Source organism: Phasianus colchicus, chromosome Z (assembly GCF_987193195.1).
Source record: "Phasianus colchicus chromosome Z, bPhaCol1.hap1.1, whole genome shotgun sequence".
Taxonomy (NCBI): domain Eukaryota; kingdom Metazoa; phylum Chordata; class Aves; order Galliformes; family Phasianidae; genus Phasianus; species Phasianus colchicus.
Window position 1 is genome coordinate 51,211,519 of NC_143476.1, and position 21,685 is coordinate 51,233,203.

At 42.5% G+C, this 21,685-nt stretch overlaps 1 protein-coding gene across 3 annotated transcripts in view; it reads left to right on the top strand.

Annotated features, from left to right (window-relative positions):
• The first annotated feature begins 8,963 nt into the window (after positions 1-8,963).
• The window catches only part of GOLM1 (golgi membrane protein 1), a 30,777-nt gene continuing 18,055 nt past the window's right edge, over positions 8,964-21,685 (top strand). Inside the window, exons 1-4 of one of the 3 annotated variants that reach the window (XM_031602430.2) lie at positions 8,964-9,125; positions 13,815-13,880; positions 13,996-14,117; positions 15,552-15,731. In XM_031602430.2, coding sequence (XP_031458290.2) covers positions 14,019-14,117; positions 15,552-15,731 — 279 coding nt within the window. In that variant the 5' untranslated portion in view covers positions 8,964-9,125; positions 13,815-13,880; positions 13,996-14,018. Of the gene's footprint in view, positions 9,126-9,219; positions 9,550-13,814; positions 13,881-13,988; positions 14,118-15,551; positions 15,732-21,685 lie in introns of those variants that run through there. The other 2 variants (XM_031602429.2, XM_090131353.1) reach the window with 2 other exon arrangements.

Below are 21,685 nucleotides of genomic sequence, written 5' to 3' on the forward strand. Positions count from 1 at the left end.
CCACACCTTGTTCACTCTAGGGTGAACACGCCCAGCTACCTCAGCCTGTCTTCATAGGGGAGGTGCTCCAGTCCTCTGATAATCTTCACGGCCCTCCTCTGGACTCTCTCCAACAGCTCTCTGTCTTTCTTGTACTGGGGGCCCAGACCTAGACACAGTACTCCAGATGGGGCCTCAGGAGGGTAGAGTAGAGAGAGACAATCACCTCCCTCTCCTTGCTGGCCACCCCTCTTCTGTTGGAGCCCAGGATACCATTTCTGAGCTGCAAGAGCACACTGCTGGCCCATCTTAAGTTTTTCATCCATCAGAACCCCCAGGTTCTTCTCTGCAGGGCTACTCTCAACAATTGCTCCTCCCAGTCTGTTTTGCTTGGGATTCCTTCAGCCCAAGTGCAAAACCTTGCACTTGGCTGTGTTGAACCTCTTTAAATTCATCCAGGCCCACCTTTCTGGTTTGTTATGTCCCTCTGAATGACATCCCTTCCTTCCACTGTGTGAACTGTGACACCTCTCAGCTTGGTGTCATTAGCAAACTCGCTGAGGGTGCACTCAATTCCATCACTGATATCATTGATAAAGATGTCAAAGAGCACTGGTCCCAAGACAAACCCCTGGGGAACACAGCTCATTACCAGCCTTCACCTGGACCTTGATTTTCATGCACAAGGTCTCAAGCGAAGAGTTTAGTAAGCACCACAGGCTTTTTGACTTGAGATTGAAAATCAAATCTGAAAATACAATAACCAGCTGATTAAATAGTACTTCTAATAATACTGTTTATTTTTGCAAACATCCTAATTTTGTAGAATCTGTTCATCAAAAGGAACAAAAAGGGAGTGTCCTGCCAACAGGAGCAGTGACTCTGGAGAATGTTTCTCATTGATGTTCTGGGTGTAGAAGAATTTGAGCAGTTGCTCACAGTTTATGTAGTTTTGTATAGTTCATCTTGTTCACATGTATAAGCACATGAGTGAATATTAACAATCTCAAGAAATCCCACATAAAGAAAATTCGGCAGATACCCATACTACGTGATTAATACACTGGTGGTTATCTCCACTACACTTCTTGTTTGCTGACCAGTTTCACGTCCTCAGACAATGGTGATGCAGAATCAATGGATTTTTATATATTTATCTTTTTAATCCTGTCATGCAGCACCAATTCTTGCAGGTCTGCAGAAGTAACAGACTATCATAAGAGCTATGCTTAGGCTGAATTTTCAGATTTTGCTTTGGTACCCAGGTTTGTACAGCACTGAAACTAGAATAATGTTATGTCACACTCCAAAGGTGATACTTCCTTACTCCTGCTGCTGTGATGGGAGTGAAGTCACCTCATTCTCCCAGTTTCAGTGGCATTCTGGACATACTATCTTTGAACTACTGATAGCAAGAAAAGATTTGACTTATGTAACCTGTGAGTTAATTTTGGCAGCAGCATCAGCACAAGTGTGGACAATTAGCTAGCAGCCCTAGTGGAAATAAATGTTTTGCTTTGTGTTGGTACTAAATCACTTGTAAGGCTGTCATTCTCTATTAGCTTGCTCTTGTGAACTATGAGATTACAAATTAGACACTGGTGTCTCACAGGAACTAGTTCCACAAAACAAAGCATTGACTTCACATAAGCAACTAACCATGTGAAACTTGTCATTTGAACTTCTGTGATTTTAGTAGAACATAGGGTTTTTTTGTCTTGCTAATAGTCCTGCATTCAGAGCCCTCAGTTGCTAGAAAGTTCCACTTTCCATTTCACAGGTACAGCCGAATCATGCGTGACAAACTTGGTGGCCTTTTATGATGGAGTTACAGCATCAGTGGATAGAAGAAGAGCAACTGACATCATCTATCTGTGCAAAGCATTTGACACTGTCCCGCGTTACATCCTGATTGCCAAATTGGAAAAAATGGATTTGACAGATGGAACACTTGCTGGATAAGGAATTGGCTGGATACTCACATTCAGAGAGTGCGGTCAGTGGCTCAGAGTTCAAGTGGAGACTGGTGATGAGTGGTGCTCCTCAGGGATTGGTGTTGAGACTGATGTTATTTAACATCTTTGTAGGTGATATGGACAGTGGGATTGAGTGCATCCACAGCAAGTTTGCAGACAACACCAAGCTGAGTGGTGCAGTTAACACACTAGAGGGAAGGGATGCCACTCAGAGGGACCTGGCAGGCTTGAGAGGTGAGCCTGTGCCAACCTCATGAAGTTCAACAAGATGAAGTACAAGATTCTGCACGTGGTTGGGGTATTCTCAAGCACAGATACAGGTTGGGCTAAGAATGTCTTGAGAGCAGTCCTGAAGAGAAGGATTTGGAGGTATCAGTTGATGAAAAATTCAACATGAGCCAGCAATGTGCACTTGCAGCCCAGAAAGCAAACCATATCCTGAATTGCATCAGAACTGTGACCAGAGGATGAGGGAGACAATTCTGCCCCTCTATGCTGTTCTCTGAGACCCCATCTGGAGTACAGTGCCCAGTTCTGGAGCCCTCAGCACAAGAAGGACATGGAATTGTTGAACTGGGTCCAGAGGAGGGCCACGAAGGTGATTAGAGGGCTGGAGCACCTCACCTATGAGGACAGGCTGAGAGGGCTGGGGCTCTTCAGCCTGGAGAACACTTGGAGGAGACCTTATAGAGGCCTTCCAGTACCTGGAGGGGGCCTTCAGGAAACTTGTGGAGGGACTTTTTATTTGGGCAGGCAGTGACAGGACAGGGGGAAATAGCTTTAAATTGGAAGAAGGTAGATTTAGACTAGAACTCAGAAGAAATTCCTTACTGTGAGGGTGGTGAGACACTGGAAGAGGTTGCCCAGTAAAGTTGTGGATGCTCCCTCCCTGGAAGCATTCAAGGCCAGGCTGGATGGGTCTTTGAGCAGACTGGTCTGGAGGGATGTGTCCCTATCTCCCCCTAGAGGGAATATTAAATGTATGTCCTGCAAAATGTAGGCCATAGAAGAGCATACATTGACTGGAAAGCCCTTCAGTTTTAGGTTTTTGGTTTTTTTTGTTTGTTTGTTTTGTTTTGTTTTGTTTTGTTTTGTTTTGTTTTTTTTGTATAAAAAAAGATCCTGAGTGTGCACATCAGCCAGTAAGAACTTAGAAAAACTATATGCATGCATACTGTGCAGAAGAGAACATTACACTATTTCTTTCCTACCTGTTTTTGGGAAACGTGTTTTAAATGTGGTGTTTCATAGTATGCAAAATGCACTGCACCTCTGACAAATGTAGCCTGGATTTTAGATGTTCTTCCTTGAGAGGAGGAGAGAAGAGACAGGGGACATCACCCATCTCTCATTAGCTGTCATCAACCCTATCTGATTTGGTATACAGCCTTGACATAATGAAACACTAAAATGAACCAGAAAAAAATACATAAAACAGAACAAAAAAGCTACTAAACTGAATCAACACCAACACCACCAAAAAAAAAAAGACCACCACCACCAACAAAAACCAAAAACAAGCACACAAGAAACAAGAGATCCTACAGTAGTTTCATGTAATTTCTTTTTGGTAATTTTATAAATCTTTTGGATGCTTAGAGTGCAAATTTTCATTTCCTGTTCTAGATCAGATGTTAACAAGGATCAGACCTCTAAAGGTTGGATTCTCAAAAAGATGAGACTAGCAGGAAGAAACAGAGATATCTAGCAACTTATGCTGATGGCACATGGGAAAAAGAGAACGTGTTAAATCTTCAACTTCATTGGATTCTCTGTGGAGTTACACTCCTGTTGTTTGGGATCATTGGGAGTAATAGTATGGTAAAAACAACTAAACCTACTCTTACCTAAATATGGCTAATGCCGTTCTCCAGTAATTTGAAACTTTGTGACTCTGCTGGTTAACATTGACCAGACATTACTTTGGTAGTATGTCTCCAGGGGATGATCTCATGACTGGTTTTGAAGCTCTTGTTCTACCAGGAGGTTTTCAGAAATGGAAGAAGCAGACTGATGTTTTTGATTTCTCTATTTTAATTTTTTTTTCTTTTTACTAAAAAGATAAAAAGTTGGATTGTTTTAGCTTGCCATTTGGCAGAAAAAGCATATGAGTAAACAAGCAAATGGTTCAAGTAGACCTATTTCTCTCCAAAGTCTTTAGAGTTGTTATTTCTCTGTCATATAAGGAAATTTAAAACAGTATTTAAAACAAAAAAAAAAGAAAAAAAAAAGGTCTTTGTGGGTAAAGCAGAAAAGAAACTGGGATGTAGGACTGCCACAAGGAAGTCTGAAGAAGTCAGATCTACTTCAGTTGCTATTAGACAGTACTAAACATCTTAGGTAAGACATGCATAGATGTTTTGCTGATTTAAAATCCTTTCTCAGTTTGATTTGGAAAGGGAGTAGAGCACAGCAACAAGAACGTTGATGTCAAAAAATGAAATCTGCATCTCTAGCACAGTGAAGCGCTGTTTTTTTTCTTGGTCTTTATCCCACTGGCCCTACTGAAGATGTTTTGATTAGAAAGGACATAAGATGAAATCTTAGACTTTAACACGAGAGACCAAACTCTTTTGGCAATGGAGGGATAGGGTTTACCTGAAGGAAAAGTGAGCCCAGTTGACATCATAATTCAACAGTTTCAATTAAATTCCAAGAATCCCACTGTAAGCTTTGGATCTACTTCAACAGATTTTCCTTGTACTCTTCTCCTTTTTGCCTAAGTTCTTCTTCATTGTGGCTGTTTTGTTTTGATGTGTTATTTTCCTTTTTGGAGGGGAGAGGAGAAGGAGGAGGATTATGCTTAAACTGCATTCGACCTGGACATGCTGAATAAGCCCACTGTTATGATGCTCTCTGTGTGACCAAAAAAGTGAGTCAAAAGTGAATAATGCTCTATGATTTGCTTTTCTTTAGGCCTGAAACTGGTATTACACTTACAGTTCTTCTGCATTTATAATTGTAAGACACTGTATTTTTTCGTTAGTTATTGTGGCATATATTTTTATATGAATGTATTGTGTTTTCATAATGAGAAATAATACCAATTTTCAATTGCTAACTGATAAAAACTTCCATTAAAAACTTTCTATAAAAACTGTCCACAAGAAAAACAAATCCTTTTCAAACCTTTTGTTGCAGCAAGGATGTAAGATATCACCTGAAGTAATGCCAGTTCATGGGTTTGTAAAATGTAGGATACACATTCTGTAGAAATGGTTAAAATGACATATAAGCATTTGATTTTCATTTAAAAAATACCAACAGCCTCTTGGAATATATACAGAAGAAAAGTGAATGCCATAGCATACTCTGCACCACATCTACATCTTTTCCTTGACTATAAGTTGGATACTTATCTTCAAATCTAAGATTTTAAATGATGTGCCAAGGGCTCCACAGAAATTACTGGCAGGGATATGATTAAAATCAGAGTACTTAAAATCTATTAACTCCCTCTAGACTAATGCTTTCTTGCCTGACTAATGTTGTTGCAATGACACTTAATATATTTTTTTAATTTCTACTTTTGGAAGTATTTGAGAAATGAGCTGAGAAATGTAGCTCATGTCTAACAATTTGTGAGAGAATAAAATCACAGAATCATTGAATCTCAGAATCATAAAATGACTTGGATCCAGTTCCAAACCCCTGTCATGGACAGTGCTGCCTCCCACCAGCTCACGCTGCCCAAGGCACCATTCAGCCTGGCACTGAATGCTTCCTGGACGAGGCATACACAACTTCTTCGGGCAGCCTGTGCCAGTGCCTCACTGCTCTCTAAGTGAAGAATTACTTCGTAACACCTAACTGAAATTTCCCCTCTTTTTGTTTAAAGTCATCCCCTCTTGTCCTATTATTATCTACTTGCATAAAAGTTGGTCCTCCTTCTGCTTGTAAGCTCCTTTCAGGTACTGGAAGATTGCAATGAGCTCTCCCCACAGTATTCTCTTCTCCAGGCTAAACAATCTCAGCTCCTTCAACCTTTTATCATAGGAGAGGTGCTCCAGCTCTGTGGTCATCTTTGTGGCTCTCCTGTGGACCCATTCCAATAGCTCTGCATCCCTCTTCCTGATCAAATAGGAATGCTACAGCGTTCATGGGAAATGTATTCATAGCAGTTATGTATTACCTGTGTACGTGTAGGTATGTACAAATGATCATAATAAAAGTCAGAGACAAAGGTAGACAAATCTGTGAGTGAACCTCTTGGGGTTGAGGGCATTAATATACTCATTTTCCAAGAAGTATCTGCACAGCTGTGTGCCTTAAAAAGTACTTCCTCTCAGATAGGCAGAAACTAACCTTTTCTGTTACTTGTGGTTATTCCTTCCCAGGTGCAAGACTCTACACTTGCTTTGTTAAACCTCATCTGGTTTCTTGCTTCCCGACTCTCCAGTCTGTCCAGATCTCGCTGAATGGCAGCACAGCCTTCTGGTGTGTCAGCCAATCCTCCCAGCTTTGTATCACTGGCATACATACTGAGGATGGACACTATCCCCTCATCAAGGTAATCAGTGAAAACATTGAACAAGACTGGACCCAGCACCGACCCCTGAGGAACACCACTAGTCACAGGTCTCCAACTAGACTCTGCCCAACCAATCACAACCCTCTGAGCTCAGCCTGTCAGCCAGTTCTCAACCCACCTCACCATCCACTTATCTATCCTACACTTTCTCAGCTTCATTATCAGAATGTCGTGGGAGATGAAAAGCCTTGCTGAAGTCAAGGTAGATGACATCCTCTGCTTTCCCCCACCTACCCAGCTGGTGATGCTATCCTACAAGGCTAGGACGTTAGTCAAGCCCAATTTTCCCTTGGTGAAAAGGGCTGACTACCTCTGATAACCTTCTTCTCTTCCAATTGCTTGAAGATGGCACCTAGAACAAGCTGTTCCACCACCTTTCCAGTGGCAGAGGTGAGACGGACTGGCCTGTAGTTTCCCTGATCCTCCTTTTTGCCCTTCTTGCCCTTTTTGAAGACGCAGAGTGACACTGGTTATCCTCCAGTCTTCAGGCAACTCTCCCATTCCCCAAGACCTCTCAAAGATGATAGAGAGCAGATAGAGGGCAATCACCCCTGCCGAGTCCCTCAGCACATGTGGATGCATCCCAATTGGGCCCATGGATTTGTGTACATTGATCCCACCTAGATGCTCCCCTCCTAAGAGAAGAGAGAAGCTCTCAATTTTTCCAGACTCTCTCTTTTCCCTTCAGGGTTCAGGAGCCTGAGGGGGAGTCTATGAAGTGAAGACTGAAGCAAAGGTGTTCAGCATCTCTGCCTTCTCGGCATCCCCCATTACCAGAACACTTCCCTTGCTCAGCAGGGGACCCACATTATCCCTACTCTTCCTTTTACTACTAACATACTTAAAAACAAACAAACAAACAAACAAACAAAAAACTTCTTATTATTCTTCATCTCCTTTACCAGCTTCAGCTCCAGGTGAGCTTTAGCCTTCCTTGTTGCTTCCCTGCAGGCCCTGACAACACTCCTATAGTCCTCCAAAGAGGACAGGCCCTTTTTCCACATTTCATAAATCTTCTTCTTCCCTTTGATGTTATCCACGAGCTCCTTGCTCATCCACGCAGGACTCCTGCCTCCCTTCCCTGATTTCCTACTCTTATGCATGCACCGATCTTGAGTTTAGAAGAAGTGCTGTTTAAATGCTGCCCAGCTCTCACAAGTCCTCTTACCTTCTAGCACTCTTAACCTATGAGATACCTCCAAGTAGGTCCCGAAAAAGGTCGAAGTTGACTCTCTGAAAGTCCAAGGCAGCAGTCCTACTTTTTGCCTTACTTCTTCCACTCAAGATCTTGAACTCCCCCACCTCATGAATGCTACATCCGAAGTTGCCCCCAGTCTTCACATGCCTAACAAGCCCAGCCCTGTTGGAAAGAACAATGTTGCTGAGTTACTGAACTCCTCTGCAGCTTAACATAAGGTTGATGTACATTGCTGTTGGCTTCAAAGAAATTAGGATACAGCTCTGAAAAACCACAGAAGCATTGTGCATATATTGCAATCGGGAAATTATGTTGAACTCTCTGCTGCTATGTCCCATCCATTTTTTTCTTCCAGACCAAAATGAGAGATTTTCTTTCAAGAATTCTTTGCCTTACCACAAAACTTAAAAGCAAGACTTCCCTTTTTCTCAGTTTTCTGTTAAAATGCATGCCTATTCATTTAAAAAATGATATGTCTTTGCTAATGTTGAATGTTCAACCATCCTTTATGCAACACTGGTTGTAGCTGTAGCCTATGCATTAGTTAATGGAGAAAGTAAAATGACCATCAGTAGACAGAACGAATAAATAGAACAGGGTTTATTATGATGACCTATTTTTTTTACATAAGAGCCATTCCTCTGCAGCTTCTGAGCTACTTACAATCTCCTCTCTGTCAGTATCAGTTACTGATACTTCCTAAAACACCAGCAGGTGTTGAGTACTGATAAGTATTTTGAACTAGTTCTGCCACTGTCATTGTCCTTCAGTGTCCTTAGGACCACTCTGTGCAGACTGCATAGTGCTGCAGCAACTGAACTCGAGTAATTTATTCTCATTGGATCCACACTGCAGACAGTGCTGTTCCTGTTGAAGACAGCTTTTTGCCGATGAGCTCTCGTGACACAACAGCCACTTCTGTGTCTGAGACCTTGTATTTGCAGTCTGTGGGAAGAGCTGCTGCTCACTGAGAGAATCTCCTGAAGGGAAGTAACTGAGTTATGTCTGCAGAACTTCTGGCCGTAACCAAGATGGGGAAAATTAAACAGTGCTCTCCCAGCTGCAGGCAGCCTTTCTATTTTCTGCTTGCACAACAATTCCTAGTGAGTATTTCTATTGGTGTTTATTTTTACCGTCTTTCTGTTTTAAGACAAGTGAGCCACTTTCTTACTGTCACTGTATTTCTACCAATCAAATTACTGCCCGCAACCCATTAAGGGAATTTATCTCAAAACAGTAACTTTTGCTGAAGAGATGCAGAAGTTCCCCGCACAGCCCGTGACCCGCTGCTGCAGCTCCGTGCTCTGCTCTCGCTCGGCTGTGCATGTTCCACTCAGAGAAGCCAACAGGCAGAAGCAACGTTCAGAACCAGACGGTGGAAAGCGTTCGGCCGAATGACTAACAATGGAACAGACACGTTCCCCAACCATTCAACGTTTTGGTAACAAAAACCACTAGCTTCACTCCTTTAGCTTCCTAAACGGGTATTAGAATAGCTCTGCCCGGCCTCACCTCGCTCCGATTTTGGCTTTCCGCTTTTGGCTTTCCGCATATGACACGCCAGCACCCGCGGTCACGATCGGACCGGCAGCAGGGAGCCGCTGCCCACCACCCACAGCGCCCGGTCGCCCGACGCCGCCCCCCCGCCCGGCGCAGCCCCGTTCCGCGGCGCTAGGTGAAGGCAGCCCCCGCCCGCGCTGCCCCGCTGCCCGCCAGACTTCCTCCGCGCCCCGCTCCGCACTTCCTGCCCCCCGCCCGGCCGCCAGCACCGCCCTCCCTGCGGGAGGTGCCGGGGGCTGCGGGGGGCGCGGCAGCGGCCGCCTTCCTGCTCCGGCCGAGGCAGCCCGGCGCCGGAGCGCGGTGAGGTGAGCTTCGGCTGTCGGCAGCAGGCGGGGCCGGGCCGGGCCGGAGCGGGGCTTCGCGGGGCTTCACGCGGCCGTACCGGCGGCGAGGGCAGGTGCTGGGGGTGGCTGTGCCCGCGAGGTCCCCCGCCAAACCCCTCCGGGCCGGGGGGAGGCGAGTGGAGTCTGCCCCGGACGGGCCCGCGGGTGGCGGCCCGCTGTGCTCCGTGCCCGCAGCCTCTGTGCCCCGGCGGTCCTGCACGGGCTGGGGTCCCCCGGTAGCTCCGCGTGGGTACGGATAGCGTTGTGATTGAAGTGAGGGGCAGTGACGGGTTCCGGCCGCAGCCCGGCGGCAGAGCCTGGAGGCGCCGTCCTGAGGCGAGGACTGCCCGCCCCTGTGCCGGCTCGGGCTGCCGCTCGGGCTGCCAGTCGGTCCCGCTCTCCCCATCCGAGTGTGTCTTAATCGCACTGTGCTTGATGAACGGCTGCTTGATATATGGCTTTCTTCTTTGTTTATTTTCTGTTTTTGTTTTTTTGTTGTTGTTGTTGTTGGTTTTTTTTTTGCTTTTTTTTTTTTTTTTTTTTTTTTTGTTCCCGGTGTGGGGTTGTGTGTTTTGCAGTGAAACTGTACTTGTGGTTTTACAGGGGTGGAAGGGATGACGTGATATTGTGGTTCCTGAGCTGTACATACAAGCTTACTCTATTCTTATTCTATTCCTTTTCCTTTTATTAATCTTTAAGAGCAAGCAGGGGTCCTTTCAGTTTTGATACTAACAAAATATTTCCTTTTGTATGGAAAGGTGCCTGAGACAAACCGTATCCTTGAAAAGAAATTAGCAATCTGGCTAACAGTGAACTGTTCTCATGTGTAACTTTTTTTTTGCTCAGTGTTGTTCTCATATGGAAGTATTTTGGATTCCACAGCTGATGAGCAGCCTCAGAGTCGTGTGGAGCTGTCACAAACCATAGCTCTGCTGGAGAACTCTCCTTTAGATCGATTTAAAAGACAGTGCATGGTGGGCTCTGATCTGAAAAATAGCTAGTGGGGTGGTGGTAGCCATCAGCTACTCGCTTATCAGGAGCCTTCTCCATCTTTTCATGTTCTTCTGATCTGTTATTTGTGTCTACAAATACATCGGGAAAGGAAGACCTGAGGTCCAGACTTTGTTGAGAATGATGAGCATGCAGTTGCAGAACCTGTTGGCCAAGAGCTGCGCCCCTTCCTGGGGAGTGTGTAATGTGATAATTTGGACAAACAGTGACTCAGGGCCTCTCAAAGCTTCATATCTGAGGCCTGTGGGCAGGAGTTGGCTCTCCAGGTGAGATGGCGGCGCGTGGCCTAACCCACTCTGACTTGTTATGGCTACCCGGAGGCTGTGTTTCTGTTGGCAGTCCTTAGAGAGGTTTCTGGGTCCTGGCTGCTTTGGGGGGGGGGGTGGGTGGAGGGAGAGATCTGCTCCAGCTGGCAGTACAGCAGCACAAGAAGCAGGAGGTGTTAGCTGGCTCAAGCATCCACCGCCTTCCTCATGGAGCACTTCTGTGTTGGCGTCAGACAGCCAGAATGTTCAGAGGTCAGGAGTTCTGTGTCCTACCAAGTGTAGAACATGATGCATGTGGCAGAACATCTCATTCCACAGCTGTAGTAAACATGCATGAGAGATGGGTTCCTTCTTTTTCAGTGAAATCACATTCTTACACATAAAATCAGAAACATATTTTCTTTTTGACTTAATAGCTGTGCCAAGCTAGATATTTCCTGAGGACAGCATGCACAAATACATTTCCATATCAATGTATTCCCTAAGCTGATTTGCATCTTTCCTTCAGAATGCGTGTCTCCCCGGGAGAAAGCCACATAGTTTTTGTTTCTAAGCTGTAGTGGGAGGAAATGCCAGTGTTGCAGCTGGGGTTGTGTCCTGGATCGGATTGGGTGGATGGAAGGTGCTCTTGTGTGTCCTGTCACTCCTTGTCCTTCCTCTCTTTCTCTTGACTATAAAACGCATTCCCAATTAACATAACTCAGCTAAGGGCAAGCCACACTGCATTTTTTAGAGGGGAAAATGCATGGAAGTCAAGTGAGGAGTACTTCAGTGAAATCAGTGTTTTCTCACCCCCTTATTTCTAATAGGGACAGCTCAGGCAGCATGACACTAGGGTATTCAGTCCTGTGGCTCTGTGCTCCAGGCAAGGTAGTCACTTGTGTTTGTGCAGCTGCTTTACCTCCACAACTTTCTGAGCTAACCAGCAAACCCAGTAATTAACTTTCCAGCAAGTCTCTGAAGCTGATGAGATGGATGCTTTCTGTAGGAGCCATTGGCTGGATGTTGGGTAGATGCTTTTCAGCAGAGGTTCAGGTTGTATATTTACAAAAAAAATTATTCTCAGAAAGAGTGGTGAGCCATTGGAACAGGCTGGAGTCACTGTTCCTGGATATATTTGAGAACCATGTGGATGAAGCACTGAGGTACATAGTGGCATGGTGATGATAGGTTGATGATTGAACTAGATAATGTCAGAGGTCTTTTCCCATTGTTATGATTCTGTATACTTCTTACTGCCAGGAGGAAAACAGCAAAGAAAGCAGCACTTGAAATGATGCACTATATCTTGCAATTTATGTTTAGTAACTTTTCTGTGTTGTTCAAGTACACCAACTAGTACCATTACAGCAAAGAACAGGACACAAATGACTTCAGACAGATTTTGTTAAACATTTTTTGAAATGGAATTTTTATTTTGGTAAGCACAAGTAAATAAATCATCTTGTCCTTAGGTGACGTGGTTGTCCCTGTTTCATAGAATCACAGATTCACAGAATGGCTTGGTTGGAAGGGACCGTAAAGGTCATCTAGCTCCAACTCCCTACCAGCCTGTAAATCCGATATTTCTTGCATTTTGATTTTGTCTCTGGAGTTCTACGGTTTTAGATTTGCAGGGATTCTACTTAAATCTCAGCTTTTCCTCTTTGTGTAGCACAGCAGGAAGGCAATTTGCACAGCAGCACATGCATTTCTGTAATCTGTACCTTTGTGCTGGAAACCTGTATGTGTCTGTATTTTTGCGATGCAGGTGGTGGGGCCATGCTACTGAGTGAGAGTGACAATGGTTTGTGTCTGACACTAAATCTGGAAGGAGTGTTCCAAAGTGGGTTTTATTCTGGGTGCACATGTGCATGAAATGAATGTGTGCTGTTGAAGAACTTAAGCCTTGGGCACAGAATAATACCAGCATCTCTGTTTCCTCCTAGCAGCTGGAATTGTCACCTTCCCTGTGATCACAGCATGTCCTCATGCAAAACCCTCTGAGTGTTTCTACCATTTGTTCACTTATAAATATATTACAGCCTGTGAATTGCATCCACAGGGAACAATAAGTTGTTGTGTTTAAGAGTGTGCACCTTGAGAGGCTGCACAACGTGTTAGTAGTAAATGCACCCATTTCACCTTGAGTTAGTGTCTTGCAGTGCACTGGTGTTTGCTGTTTGATTTCATGACTATTTTTCTGGTTTTTGTCTGCAGTAGTGCCAAAAGGAAAAAAAAAAAATAAAAAATCTCAAACTGGATTTCAGTTTGCAAGAGAACGATCCGTATTGCCAACTGTGCCCAAGGTTTCTGGTGGAGTTGGAGGATTCCTTGAGCTAAGTGCTGTTGCACTCATTAAGACCAGATTTTATCAACTCATAAAACTCATAGGATGATTATGGCCTATTGTAAACAGAACTGCAGTTGCTCTTTGCCCTCACATTGTGTTAAAATGGGTTGCTTCACAGAGTGAAACAAGGCTCAGCAGCAGCTGGCACCTTCGGTGTTGCTCACTTGCTAAACCTCACAGATTAAGGCATGTTATTTATTTTTGGTCAAGAGCAGCAGAAAGCTGAAGATCAAAAGAAATAGCACTTCATATGATTTCCCACTGAAATCAACAATGTTTGGTTATTTATTTATTTAGGTTACCCTTAAGGTATTTATGTACTTGCCTATTAACTAATTAGCCTGGAACCAATGCATTAGGTTCATATCCCCATTTGAAAGCAAGGTGTAAATTACTTCTGGAAGGTTGAGATTAACGTTCATTACTGACTAAGTGGGATGACAAGGAATCTGTCCTTTTACCTCTAGACCAGTGCTGTTAATTAGCTGGCTGTATGGAAGGTATGATAGCAGGATGGCTGGTTTATTCTGTTTGGTTTTGGTTTTCAATTGTTAGGAATATTCAAGATTTTCTTGCAGAGTTGATGTGGGGCTTTCTGTAACAGCTAACATTATGATATGGCTTTTTTCTTTCTCCAGGTGGAAATACCTGCCCTCCTTGCTTAGTGGAGTCCAGCTGAGAGCTGTTACATTACTGCAGTGAAGGTTTGATTGTGTTCATATAGTTATCAAAGTGGGGGATGCAATATAACACACATCATATAATTCGCAGTTTCCACTCTCTTGTGGTTTTGCTTTTTTGCTGTTTTTGACATGGTAGATCTTGAGAACAGCTGCTGAGGAATGAAGTCTCCACCTCTTCTCGTGGCCTCTCTCCTGGCATGCATCATTGTTTTGGGTTTCAATTACTGGATTGCAAGCTCTCGCAGTTTGGATCTACAGGTAACGTTCCTATTGCTCTGCATGTGGTCGTGCACATCTGCAGTTGGCAAAGGTAATTCACAATAAGTAGAATGCTTGCGCTCGATGTGATGAGCTTGCTTTGGCTTGCTTTAGGGATTTTCACAAATACTACAGCCACTGCTTATCAGTACAGGGAAGAAGGGGAGGTAAGGGGGGACCCAAAACCCAAAGACCTGAGTATGGTACTTCAAACATATGTAGACATTCAGCTGCTTTCCTCTGCTTCAGTTTTTTTCTCAGAGTATATTGAACTTGCAGTCCATTTTAATATCTGAACGAGTCTCTGTAATTTGCTCATCTTCCTAAATTATTTTTCCATATTGCCATTTCAGTGACTTCTGTTGCTCAGTATAAAAAAAGATTGACCTCTTTCAGTATGTGCTGGATGAGTAACATGCACTTTCCCACTAGGGGCAAGGAAAGAAATTGTTCAGATACAGTTTCTAAAAATTTGATTTTGTATTTCTTAGAAACTGTTCCTAAAGAAGGCATTCAAAGCTCATGGAATAATTACTATTTTGTAACTGTATTTTCTGTGACTATCCATCTTGGGTTTGTAAAATTTACTGTGTTGCACATTCTGAAGTTGAGGAGTACATGAACAAAGCTCCTGCTTTGTGATTCCGTGTGCAAGGTTTGTTTATTTCATATCAACAAAAAAAAAACCCTCCCCCCCACCCCTTTCCCTTTGGCTTTATACTCTTTCTTACTGCCCATGAGGAATTTAATACAAAATATTTAGAGAAAATGACCTCCAAAGCTAAATGAGTATTTAAAAAATATAAAATATGTAGCCTTGATAGCATCTGGCTTGATTCCTTTACCTTGCTTTTCTGTGCAGTATTTCATGGTCTTGAGTTTTCATCTTGTCACTGCTTTTTGACTGGTCAAGAATAATTTTCTTCTTATAAATAAGCATTGTATCTTTGTGCAACAGCTGTATGTCAGTTATTTAAGTGTAAGTTGGACAGTGTTGTCCCTCCTCAACTTTTTCCCTGGTCTTAAAATAAAACTTCTTCATGATTTCAGAGTTGAATTTTCCCTCTGTGTAAGGTTAGGATCAACACTGGGAAGTGCAATGATGTCCAACTTGCCTGAATGACATTTGGAAAATGATTTGACCTTGTACTTCAGCAAGATCATGGATTGTGATTTCTTTTTTTTTTTTAAATGATTTATGTTTTGGTGTGGTTTTATCTATTTATTTATTTTAGCCTAGGGCTGTGTACTTTAAATTAAATTTTGATGGCCTTTGAATTCTTTGAAAGTATTGGAAAAAAGTCCAGCAAGAGGGAAAGTGCATTCACTTGTTACTTATTTTAGTTCTGCCTATGTGAAGTTTGAAAGCATAACCCTTTTAAACAGTCTCACAGGGAGAGCATTTCTCTTTGCCTTTTGCTATTGCTTCCTCAGAGTCGGATCATGGAGCTGGAAGGCAAGGTCCGCAGGGCAGCAGCAGAGAGAGGCGCCGTGGAGCTCAAGAAGAATGAATTCCAGGGAGAGCTGCAGAAGCAACGAGAGCAAATTGATAAAATACAGTCCTTGCATACCTTCCAAATGGAAAATGCCAACAGAGCACACTGGGAAGAGAAGGTAGGAACTCTTCTAGCTACACTGTTCCATGAGATTGTGGTTAACCATCACACTTTCTGCAACAGAGTAAGGTTGCTCCAGCTAATGGGGATTACAGTTAATGTTTGTGTGGCAAAATATTTAATGTATAAATTATCACTGAATGCAGCTTATGAATACCACCCTCAAAGTGGTAAAAGATTTACTCAGGTGTTTGTAATGGAGAAAAACTTTAATATAAATGTGTTAGGAGGAGGGAAAGAAAGAAACAGAGGTAAGCTGAAATCCGGATTTTTCTTACTGCACTGCATCAGGTTTTAATTGTGAAATATTAGAAGTGACAAGTGATAGTACTTCTATATCTCTATATATAGTGATATCTATATCTATATATGTAGAAGTGATATCTTCTATATCTATATATAATACCTTTGCTTCCTATATTGTTAGAGCTACATTGGTTTGTCCTCTGACTTTCTTTCCTGTACACTAACATTTCAAAACTTCAGAAAGAGAAAAAGCTGCACTGATAGATATGTTTGTATTCCCTTCCCAGGTAGTTCTAAATGGTTGATATTTATTTCTAAATGCATTTTAAATTTTGTGGCCTCCAAATCTTCTGCCTCCAAAACTCAGTAAAGTGAGAGACATGTATGATAAAAATTATAGTTTTGTTGTTCACCCAGGCTCTGTCTTCAGGTTTGGAAATGTGGGAAATCGGAGAGAACTGATGACTGGTGAAAACTGGTGAAAAAAAAGTTGTTGAGTCTCAGCTTTATTCATGTCTGACATCACTAGATCTCTTGATTTGTCTAGCAAGGATGGTACATTTTCTTTGTTTCTCTTTTTCTAACCATCGTTCCTTTTTTCACATCTGTCAGCAGATTCAGTTCAGCTATGCATTGATGTTCCTCATCCCATCAATAATGCTCAGACAGCATTCCTAAATTGTTCCCAAGATGTGATTCAGTCCTTGCTTCCATTGCTTATGCATTTCCTTCTTTCTCTTCAGTTCAGCCATAACTGACTTTACAGCCATACTGGTCTCATGTCTTCTTCGCCTGATTTCTTGCACTTGGAGATCAAGAGCTCTTGTGCTTGAAGAAAAGCATCCTTGAGGAGCTGCCAACACTTTTCTGCTCTAGTGACACAGAAGGCTGTTTCCCAAGGGTTTGCATTCACAAGTTCATGAAACAGGTGAAAGAAAGGTCTTCACTTTGCTCTTTGCCTAGCCTATATCCTTTGTGATCATGAATGCCAGGAGAGGTTCAGGTTGGATATTAGGAAACATTTCTTCACTGAAAGAGTGGTTGGGCACAGAGCACAACTTCAGCCTCGTCATTTCCCTGTCTGCTTAATCATTTCTCAATATTCAAACCTGTGGTCATTTCTCCCTTCTAGTAGCAGGCATTGCTACTGTGTGTTCTGGGTATTGTTTGGTTTTGCCATCCTCTTTGCAAGTACCGTTGTTTGCATCTCAGAGTCTAATTTGTGGTTCAGTGGTGCTTGGTAAAACCCTTCATTCTGTTCTGGCATGCTTTTGCATTCCACATCCATCCTGCAAGTAGCAGAGAACATTTATGAGGGGAAAAAAAAAAAAAGAAAATCTTTTTCAAAAGGCAAATGCATTTTCTGCTTCTTTTTCACAAGTAGAATTTCCTTTACCAAGGTAGAAGAATTTCTAGATGTAAATGGAATTGTCAATATGTTAGTAGTCTAGCATAATGGGCAAATATCGAGAGCTAGTGAGAAGAACTCACCCAGGAGTTCTAAGAAAGCTCCATGGATGGAAAAGTGCTTCCTTTTGCCAAGAGCAGTGTGCATTTTTTCCTTTGAATTACCATGGTACTAGTCAGTTGCAATTGCCACCACACAATCACTTTTTCTTGTGACAGAGTTTCTTTTTTCCTTTGAGTTTAGAGGAACTATTGTTTATCAAATCTTGCATTTTTTCCAAGAAAGGTCATAGGAAATATTAAAAAAATCAATCTTGTTATGTGACATAGGATGAATATGTTATTTTGGGGATGGCTTAGAGAAGCTTATGAAAAAATCTTGCCTTTGGTGTCTCTTAGAACTTCTGTATGGAGGCATCATTACAGAGATGAGAGACTAGTTAGTGTATTCGCACCTAGATCTGGAAGTGTCTGTACCGTCACTATCAAAGCAATTGTGTTGCCATGTGATATGATATTGTTATAACAGGGCTGAATGGTCAGGTAAAAATTGCAGAATGGCTTAGAAAACAGCAGTGGGTGGAGGAGCTGCTCCTCAGGTTGCAAACGTATTACATCTACAGCACCTGATTACATGGCATCGATGATGTAACCATCACCAATCAATAGGGCAGACTGGAGAAGCACCTGCGCTCTGCCCGATAAGATGTTTTCTGGCTCCAAATGTTTCTGAGCCAGAAATAGTTGCTGCTGGAAAACACTGTGCCTTATGGTGCAGTTCCTTTGGCAGCTGCTGCTGAAAGACAGGATGTTGGCAAGGTGGGGCTGGGACTAGCATAGCTGATCTTAACCTTGTAAGTGCATTCTCTTCCATCATTCTGAAATGCAGGTGGTGTTCAGTAATGGAATAGTCAATGAAGTTTGTTGTTGGAAACCCAGGAGCTGATGCTATAGAAAACATTACATATTTCCTCTTCTATTTCATGTGACTGGAGAAGAACAGGTCTCAGGAGGCTGAAGGCTGGAACGAGCGTGTGAGTCTGTGCACTTGCTCTTGTTGTGACGCGTGAACAGACATCCCACGCAGATGTTGTTTGCTGCCCAGGTCTGCAATTTAATAGTATGGAGAGGTGTTTTACTGGAAAACTGTATTTGTAAAAATTATGCCATAGCCATAAGCAAGTTGGTATGGATTCATCTACTCTAAGTTACAAGTGCTCCTGATATGACCATCGTGATGAAGGAAGAGCGCGTAGTTTTCCTCACTAAGGACCTTAATCTGAACAAGTTCTCGAGGGTTAGAGATTATATGACAGTAGGATGTGAATACAGGAAAAAGCTGTTTCTGACCTTTTTCAGTGGTTGTCTTTAAATATCTACGTGCTAATGTCTGTGTTCTGAATTCACATGTGTGTACATGAATGTGTATGCATACACAAACACATATTCTTGGTTTTTGGCTCAATGGATTCCAGTGGAATCTGTGATTCCTGGAAGGCAGATAGTGAATGCAACGTTTCTGCTCATACAAAAATCATTTCTTGAGCTGAACTTTATATTTTCCCTTTCTGGAGATTAGCTGGAGTGTTTACCCAGTCCAGGAGGGATGAATGCAAATCTAAATCCTGGGTGCCACAGCTCTCTTTCCAAGTTAACACAAACCGTCTAAATGTAACTAAACAGATCTTTACATGATAAACAGGATTTTGTTTAATTTTCATTGTTGTCCTTAAATAAGAAAAATGAAAAGTCCATTAGTTGATTTGTAGAAGTGATTGGTTTGTGTCAGAAAGCTTCCTCTTTTCTGGAGTGAAGTGATAGAGCCTCTGGATATAGAAGAGTAGTACTTTGCAAAAGTAACTCTCAAATTAGATTTGAGACCCATCTTAATTTCACTTCATTTCTGATCACTGCATCTCATTACTTTGATTATAATATGGATAAGGATATGGTCATAATGCTGATCGTATGATAATCATGCCACTAATTTAGTTTTGTACTAAACTATTATACTAGTAATATACATTCCAGGTTAAAGTAATTCTCAGAGACAGTGTGACTATCACTAGTTATATCTGCCTTCTTTTCTAGTTCAGTTGCCTCTGTTCTACCATAGGAACAAGGGTACAGAAGGAAGAAGATTCTTGGCGCGTGAAATATCCCATGGTCTCACCATCCATTGAGGCAATGTAATCCTGGGTAATTGCTCTCAGAATTGTAGAACTGTAGAATCATTCAGGTTGGAAAAGACCTTTGAGATCTAGTCCAACCACCAACCCATCCCTACCATGCCCAATAACCATGCCCTCCAGTGCCACATCCATGCAATTCTTGGTCGCCTCTGAGACAGGCTATTCCAATGCTTCACAACTCCTTCGGAAAAGAAATCATGTTTCTCTCATGTCTGAGTATGTATAAAACACTTCTGTCAGCAGACTGCTTTTAAAAAATCTGTTTGAATTATTGAGGATTTAGTCAATTGCTTCTGGAAATCCATACAGAAGTAGACTGAACAGATCAAGAGACCTTACAAGAACACTCAGTAACAGCAGACAAAGAATCAGGAGTGCTGAGAACAGGGGCTGTTTCTAATCCATTAGCAATTTTCTAAAGCAGAACAATATCCTGCATGGTTGTTATTCACAAATCGTGGTTTCTGGGTTGTGCACACCCACAATAGTTTTTTGAAGGGTGGAGCAGCAGAATAATACTTATAATCTGTTTCATGTTTAATTCTTAGAATGTGCTTTTGCAGTTTGGATTTCTGTAATTCTTCTCAAGCACACATCTTGCTTTTTCAAGGAGGGACAGCAAGTTTTGTTTGCTGTAAGAGAAGTGTCTGGCACTTTTGCTTGATGTCCTTTACCACTGTTCACAGCTGTTCTCATTGCTCCTCTGAGAAGATCTCAGCTCCCAGCTCAGCCTTCTGAGACAAAACACCTGCTGGCATGCGGAATGCGGGCTCTGCTCAGAAGGAGTGGCAGTGGCCAGAGGGAGAGAGAAAAAAGCCTGCTGTGGAAATAAGGAGCTGCCTATCTGTGCTTGTTTTAAAGCAGTATGGCACCCAACAGCTCTGAATACTAGTTTGTACTGCCAGGTGTTGGGGTTTTAATTAAACGTAGCAATATTCGCAGAAGTCCTGTAGCCTCAAAAGCAGTGTTGTCTCCAGTCTGTCTGTTGCTGCCCAAAACAGCTGCAAACATCATTTCTTCTTCAGATTTTCAGCTGCTTTTCCTGCTGAGAATGTAAGGAAGAAAAAGTCTAATTTTTTGATGGAACTAATTTCAGTGGGAAATATATTTAAATGAAGAATATGTGCTCCATTCAAGCTCGAGATTTGTTTCAGGCTTCTTCAACTGGGATGCTTCTACTGAAATATTTATGAGCATTTTGCACAGGGACCAGCCTAAAAGAGAAATATTTTCATAAGGAATCATTTTTATGAATTCTTTTTCTTTTTTCCTTATATACTGATAAGTGCTTAGATATGAATCTGATGCCTTGAAATGAAAAAGGCTCTTTGTGGCTGGTTGAAATAGTTCCCACTTTTTCAAAAATTATTCCAAAGTGATGAAAAAGGAGAGTAGAAAGAGACAAGAGTTGGAGATAGTTAGTGCCAAGAACGTGGTGGTAGAGAAGGTGTCTTTGTAGAAACAGAGAAAGACATTTTCATGTATCATTAAGACATGAACAAGCCCTCATTTGGGCTGTGCTACTGTCTTGGAAGTGTGCATGATAAACTGCTCCTTTTGTCTGCCGTAGGGACGCAGATCAGTTTGTGTTGGTCATGATACAGCTGCCCATCTCCCTGGTTATTACGAGTACTGGTTTGTGTGAGTTTCTGCATGTGCAAGCCTCACCCTGCAGCTTGCTGTGTTCCCAGCACTTTGTTCTGGAGGCTGGGCAGCTGAAATCTGCTTCTGTCCTCAGAGCTTGGATTACTGACACTGCTGCTTGCTTTTTTCTCCTCTTGAGAGCTGTGCCTCATGAGTGCCAAACCCCTTTCCGCTGCTTTTAGCTCTGAAACAAATGTTTATTCATGTCAGCTGCTTTGCTGTGCTGTTCCTTTTTCTGTTGTAAGTAGATACGCTATGCTTGGTTAGTGTTGGAAAACACATACATCAGTGTGCTGGGTATGACTGGTTTTACGGTGGTATCAAAAGCCATAGATAGCCATGCTGAAGGAGCTGGGCTAGTCGTTCCCCCCAGGAGAGTGATTAAGGAGACCGTTGTGTAAGGCACTGGTCTAATTATGTGTTTTAATGCTTGTATGTAGCTCAGAATATGTGTTCAAAATAT